Source organism: Engystomops pustulosus, chromosome 9, assembly GCF_040894005.1.
Source record: "Engystomops pustulosus chromosome 9, aEngPut4.maternal, whole genome shotgun sequence".
Classification (NCBI taxonomy): Eukaryota; Metazoa; Chordata; class Amphibia; order Anura; family Leptodactylidae; genus Engystomops; species Engystomops pustulosus.
This window is the reverse complement of record NC_092419.1, coordinates 4,214,921-4,222,200: the sequence shown is the minus strand read 5'-3', so window position 1 is coordinate 4,222,200 and position 7,280 is coordinate 4,214,921. Positions and strand designations below refer to the sequence as shown.

The 7,280-nt window shown below is 42.9% G+C and overlaps 1 protein-coding gene across 1 annotated transcript; it reads left to right on the top strand.

Annotated features, from left to right (window-relative positions):
• The first annotated feature begins 871 nt into the window (after window positions 1–871).
• Window positions 872–1,822, top strand: LOC140077481 (olfactory receptor 1L4-like). Its single transcript, XM_072124718.1, has one exon. The coding sequence runs from the start codon at window positions 872–874 to the stop codon at window positions 1,820–1,822; it is 951 nt and encodes a 316-aa protein (XP_071980819.1).
• Window positions 1,823–7,280: the final 5,458 nt, after the last annotated feature.

Sequence of the window (7,280 nt, the reverse complement as noted above, 5' to 3'; positions counted from 1 at the left end):
ACCATGTGGGAATTATTGTGAAGGTACACTACTAAATATCCATCCCGTCAACATGTTACCCTGAAAGCTGATACTGCAAAAACCACCCCAATTCTGCTGAAGGTAGGTAAGACCTTATTGGGTTTGATAGTGTCCCTACTCTTACCCTCTATTCACTTTTTGTACAGGATTGCGGGAACATCCCTGATAAGATAAATGGAACTGATTTTTGTTTTGCCATGAGTCATGTACCCCCTTTTAAGTGTCATCATAAGACCCCAATCAGCTATAAACTGAAATGTTTGGATACTTGCAGAAGCATCTATGTAGGTAGGATCATTAATGCATCTGTAACTAATTTTATGGGGCCACCGTGTCTTCAGAATTTTTGAGTTGAGCAAAAAGTTCACAAACTGTATTATTAATTGTGTGTATGGAAGTTCTTACACCGGTAGGTTGTCATCTCTGGAAGGCATTGATTATCAACCTGATAAGGACCTTCAGGAGGACAGGCTCCAGTACACAACAACAACAACCTTACATTTGACGCAGAGAAATAATTCTTTAAGAAGAAGAAAATTCTGAAGATTCCGAATATAAGAGAATTTTCTATTACTTTCACATATCATCTAAAGTTTGGTTGTAATTTTAGATTAATCTTTCAATGTGCACAGGATATGGTCAACTGGAAATCTTGTGTTGTCTTCTCTCATCTTCTCATCTTCATGATCTCATGTCCACGAACTCTGCGAGGCAACACCATATCAGACTGGCCAATTCCTAAATGTATTAATGTCCCTTGAAGACTTCATTTTATATACAACAATGATAAGTCCTTCCTACAACTAGGGCGTAAACTGTCCCGGGACCGAGATCTCAAACTCTGATCTGAATGGATCTAAGGAATGTAACCCACATGAGCTTCACCCTGCTGGGCCTCTCGGAGAAACCATCTCTCCAATTACCCCTTTTCTCTTTTTTCATGGGAGCCTACATCCTCTGTATTCTGGGCAATGTCTTGATCCTTACGCTCATCACCACTCAGTCTCCGCTCCATACCCCAATGTACTTCTTGTTGGGGAACCTTTCCTGCGTAGATATTTGCTTGACCTCCATCACCGTCCCACGGGTTCTTGCCAGCCTCCTCTCCCAGGACATGTCCATATCATATCATGGTTGCTTCACTCAGGTCTTCCTCTTCCACATGGTGGGTAACATGGACAGCTTTCTGTTGGCTGTCATGGCCTTAGACAGATATGCTGCCATCTGTCACCCATTGCATTATGCCATCATCATGCGAAAAAGGACAAGTATCATTTTTCTGGCTTCCTCGTGGATTACAGTGAGTCTTCACTCATCTCTGTACACCACCATCATCTCTACACTTCCGTACTGTCGTTGGATCATTCACCACTACTTCTGCGATGTGCCGGCCATGTTGTTACTGTCCTGCACAGAAACATCTACTCAGCAGATGGTTGTCTTCTGCTCAGCCTCAATAATAGTCACCACACCCATGCTGATCATCCTGTGCTCTTACGTTCTCATCATCCGAGCTGTGCTGAAACTACAAAGTTCTGATGGCCGCCGCCGAACCTTCTCTACATGTTCCTCCCACTTGACTGTTGTTGTCCTCTTCTACAGCTCAGTTATTTTTATGTACTTTCGCCCAAGTTTATTGTATTCGGCAAGTTATGATCGTGCCATAAGTGTGGTCTATAGCGTCATCACACCAATGCTGAACCCGTTTATATACAGCTTGAGGAACAAGGAGGTCAGAAATGCTGTAAATAGAGTTATACATTATATAAAGTTTGCAAAAATGGATAAAAACATAACCTGATAATATTTTATGGGAAGTTTTTTTTGATCCTTGACCTTATAACTGTACATTCTAGGTTTGTATTCATTTAAGTGAAATATACCCAGTATTAGATCAAAAACAGTATTATCTTATTGAAGAGCGGAAGCTTTGACACCTAGGCCCGGGTAGCTCGATGTGAAGTCTTCCTAAGACACAAAGCCAACACTTTAAAGGAAATCTCTAAGATATAACTTCATAAGCGAGTTATAAAGTTTTGGTGTGTCCTAGCCACGTAACGGTTACAGTTCTGGAATTTGGGCAGTAGCCGACACCCGTAGCTGAGTCGCTCGGCTCTTCGTACAGCCCCTATAGTAGTAAGGAAGAGGTTAATATTCTACTTGTCTTTCCTAGTTCCCATTACTGTGTGCATTCTTTAATTTTTTTATTCATAGGCCAACAGTATTCCACTTTTTACATCCCAAATTATGATTTTCTTTCTGTTGTCTACTCTGGCTGTCTCCATGTATTTCAGACCTTCCTCTATTTTGTCAATGATGGAGAGGAAAAAATTAAGGTAGAGAAAGGGGCGCCTTGTGGTACGCATGTTAGAGAAAAAAAAAATCAATAACCCGTTAAATGGATATTCCCACAAATCAAGATTCTTAAATATCCTCGGAATAATAAAATAACCTTCTGTTATTCCCCGTTATTGACAAAAATACAGATCTATTTCCAACCTGTCTTTATAATTCCTGGTTTCCCCGGGATCCGACTCTAAATCAGAAGTCTAGGGTCGGGCAGGACAGATTCTTTTCCGGTTTCACAATGCACCGAGCTCCTTTCTGCATTCCAAGACGAGCTCCCAAACAGAGACTTCCTGTCGGCAAACAGCAGTGTGAGGAGACTTGCTCTACAAGCTACAGACAAATAAGGTCTTTAGCCAGGGGAGCACAGCAAGTCTGACACTGTATGTTATGGCTAAGATAGCAGAGCTGAGAGTGTCATTGTTTGTTATATGCATCTCATGGATCTCAGCATTTCTGATCTCTGATCTGTCTCACCTTTCTTTTTCTATGGGTCAGATACTAGGAATTGTTCAGAAGCTGGATAAACCTGGACCCTGATAATCTAAGCACATTGTCAGCACACAGCATCTCATAGCACTTAGGAAACTCTGCTCAGAGAGTCCCCACTCACACTCTGGAATCGTACACCGACCATCACTGAGTGATAGGAGCTAAACGGCAATAAAACTGAGTAACGTTGTAAAGTTAAGGGGTAAAAATTATATATAATTGTATAAACATTATTAGGGGATTGAAATTTGAGAATTTTCTTTCATGGACAAACCCCTTTAAAACATGTAAAAATGGAGGCCATAAAGCAGGGGCTTATATCAGAGGGCAACAAGAAGTGTGTTGTCTAGAGTCGATAATAGTCAAAGTTTTTATTGATATTAGGGCTAAACATTTCAATGGCGAATGTCTTCATCAAGCCAAAAATACAGCAGCAGGGGATGAACTGTGACCAGTGGTGTCTGCAGGGTCCGCTTCATTCTGTTATGAAAAATATATCATATTTTATTGTATTCACATATACACAATATATACCCGATAAAAACCATCAAATATCATGTAAAATTGCTACAAACACCAATATCGATATTTTGCCTGATGCATATGTTACATGAATCATATGCATCAAGCCAAATATTATTATTGGTGTTTGTAGCAATTTTACATGATATTTTATGGGGTTTATAAGCATAAAACAGGTCTGTAAAACTGTACATAAACCAATAACATTTAGAGTCTCTGTGATCTTTTCTGAAGCTCTCATAGCAGGGCTAGCCATGTCATGTCTCGAATAAGAGAGTTACCTTTACCTTGCAAGTCGTGTATTAAAGTCTAAGCTGGGTTATAAGAAGCTTGTTTCCCTAGGTAGGTGGTTCCCCGAGTGAGGAGGATATAGTTTGACAGAGACTCAGATATATATTATCAAATTTCTCTTGGCGAGATCTATGCTTGTATAGTACCCTTTCGTGGGGGATGACCAAGTTCACTAGTTTCTTCTAGTCGGATACCCTTAATGGACTGGGATCCATCTTGAGTGAGGGGGATTCTTGAGTGGGGCGGCCAAAATTCCTCATTTAGTAAGCCAAAGGGGCATATTTAGGGGTCCAAGGCAATTGGTTGACCTATTATATCTGTTAGGGTGGCCAAGATTGCCGTCCAGAAGGATTGTACGGTCGAACATTCCCAGCCCATGTGGAAGTATGAGGCCGGGGCCTGCTGACATATGGGGCATGTAGGGGATGGTATGTGCCCCATCTTGTGAGATAGCTCTGGTGCACAATGTAAAGTTGAATCAGTCTATAATTTATAGCCGGTGAAACAAACCTACCAAGTGACTCCAATAAATCCATATACTCCTCCTCACTCAAGGAAGGGATCAAAGTCCTCCACCCCTCCAACGAACGACATGGTGTATTCTGGGTTTTAGCTTGGATAAGGTGGGAGTAGGTATTCGATATAAGACCACCTGGGCCCTGAGACCTAATCACTCTTATCAGTGGATACGAGGACAATGTGTCAGGTTAATGAACTGTGGCTATAATGCATGTCTCAGCTGTAGTAACCTATAAAAGCCATGTCTGGGGATTTGCTCTTTGGATTACCATAAGATTTCCAAAAGGTAGGGCTCGAGTTATCTGTGATTAAACCGGGGTCATCCCAGAAAGGGGTTTTCAGTTGGGTCTTTGTGTAGTCAGCGATTTTTCTTGACCTGCCTCCAGATCTGTCTAGCTAGTTTGGTGATCGGGAGAAACCTACCCCCTGTCCAGGTGTGGGAGTCCAGCGCATTCCATAGTGATGGAGAGTCTTCATGTGCTGCTAAATATGATTCAGGAGCCCTGGGAGTGTCTGAAGTCACCCACGGGCTCAAGAACTGTAGTTGCTCTGCCAGTTACTATAGTCGTAGGTCGGGCAACGCCCTGGGTCTCTGTAATTTGGCCAGCTGTAGCTTAGATCGGCCGGAACCCCAGATGAAGGGAATCATGAGGGACTCTAAAATGGCAAAGAATGTGGTAGGTATATGGACAAACACATGTGAAGTAACACATGGGGCAATTTGGACTGGATGTCAAATTTAGCTTTGAATAGGGGCCGTAAGGGAGCAACATTTAAATTATACATTGTATTAACATCCCTGGCAATATAAATTCCCAAATATTTAAAGTGGGAAACCACCTATGTGTAAAGCCAGTGTAAATGGGGTCATTTCTCAGTTGTATAGCCAAAGGCTCTGTAGCCAATGCAAATAAGAGGGGGAGAGGGGACACCCCTGCCTGCCTCCCCTCCCCAAACTGTCAGCTTTTTGTAAATAATAGTTATTTATCGCAGAAAGGCGGGACCAAAGCCAAACCTCTGCAATGTCCTAAAGAAGAAATTCCACTCTATGGAGTCAAAGGCCTTGGCCGCATCTAGTGAGGCTAAGGCCCAATCCTCCCCTTTTTCCATACCCATCTGGATTTGAGTTCTGCGTAGGTTATTTGCAGAACCGCCACCCATTATGAAGCCTGACTGGTCTTTGTGGATCAGGGTAGTCATTATAGTATTAAGGCAGTAGGCCAAGACCTTGGTTAGTATTTTAGAGACCGTTCAGCAGAGAAATTGGTCTGTATGACCCACAGTCACTTGGCCGTTTATCTGGCTTTAACAACATGGTAATTCTGGCATCATAGGAGGAGTCAGGTAATGCTTTGTTCTTGAAGGAATCTGTCAGTACCCCTAGTAGTGCTGGCAGCAGATCTTAGTGATACTGAAGGTATGTCTCTAAGGGTTGACCATCAGGCCCAGAAGCCTTCCCCCTGGCCATGCGTGCGAGGGCCTCCTCCAGTTCTCCCAATGTGATAGGGGCATCTTAGGTGTCTCTCTGGGACGTTTCTGGAGTAGGGCATGTTATGGTGGACAGAAAATTATCTATCTGTGCTTCCGAGCATTCAGTTTGGGTGCTATACAGCTCACGGTAGAACTCGGTAAACACGCTAAGTACCATCTGCCACCTCTAGGATGGTCAGGGAGGCATTGTTGCTGTGTATCAGTTGAGCTAATAAGCTACTGGATTGATTGTCCTGCTCAAAATAGTTCTGGTTAGTGAAGAATAGGCATCTTTTCCCTTTCTCATTATTACAATGAAGATATTTGCGGCCCTGCTGAAGCCAAGCTTGTTCATTTCTTGGGTGGGATCACCCACAAAATCCACTTACAGAGCAGTACAGGAGTGGGCTAGACTCTCCTCCTCTCTGGCCAACTCCCTCTTAATGTACTTAATTTATGACTTCATAAGCCCCTCATGCTTTCATCCCGTCCCAGTAGAGGGAATGGTTAGGTCCTGCTGCCAGGGTCATTTCGGGGCTTGGTGTCATCCTATCCACAAGTGGGTCTAGCAGTGTATTGAGATCCCCCATGCATTTAATTGTGGCTGATGGATAGGAAGCAGCAAGTCTATTGACTTTTAGAGGGAAGATAATTAGACAAGGAGGTTGGGCTTCATCCACATCTTGTTGCCATATCACCAAATTTATGTAAATATACATTTCTTGTATTGCAGTTTGGAGATACAATATTTCATTCTCCGGCCTTCCTTACATCGCCATTGCCACAACAAAATCAGGAAACTTTTAGGTTTCCAGTCAATGTCTCCCCTTCAGTCACAGTGGAATTTCCATGTTTCATTGTAGATTTGCTCTATTCCCGTGGTCACACACCGGTAATTGGTCTGTGTGGGAGATGACGTATCCCCTCGAGTTGCTCGTTGCTGATAAATGTAGTTGAGATCCAGACAACACAGAGATCATGATACAAAGTGCGGAGCAGGGAACACGTCCGACTTGTGACACTGGTCACTGACCCAATATGAAAGGTTTGTGCATAAGACAACACATGATCCCTTACCCAGATGTAGAGACCTTGTACCATGTATTATTCAGGACAAACCTTTGGTCTGCCCAAAGCTAAAGAGCCATTGCTAGAGGAGCCCATGACTTGTGTGAGAAGATATAGTGTAGATAAGGGGTGGGTATCACCAGTAAGGTGGGCATCACCGATGGCTCTAGAGACCTCCAGATGAATAAAGATTTGGTGTTACCGCAGATGGTTCTTAAGCCTTTAGACACAGATGTAAGGACACAGTGACCAACCTCTTCCATAGAGACGATATCCACATGTGTATACAGCTAAGTTCTTTATACAAGTCTTCCGTCTCTGTGACCAGCATGCAAATGTTTTATACATACAATGCGGTTCATTGACTTAATGCCAGCAGTGTGGTCTTCTCTCCTCGGTAGCCATCATGCTCTGCTGTTTACTAGTTTTGTGTGGCCTTGGGATATCATTAGTCCACAGTCTTCGTATACTTACAAACAATGATTCCTATACAGAATTAATAAATCCTCCACATAGAGCTAAGTCATCAGCTGCCCCAGCCTCCAGAAGAT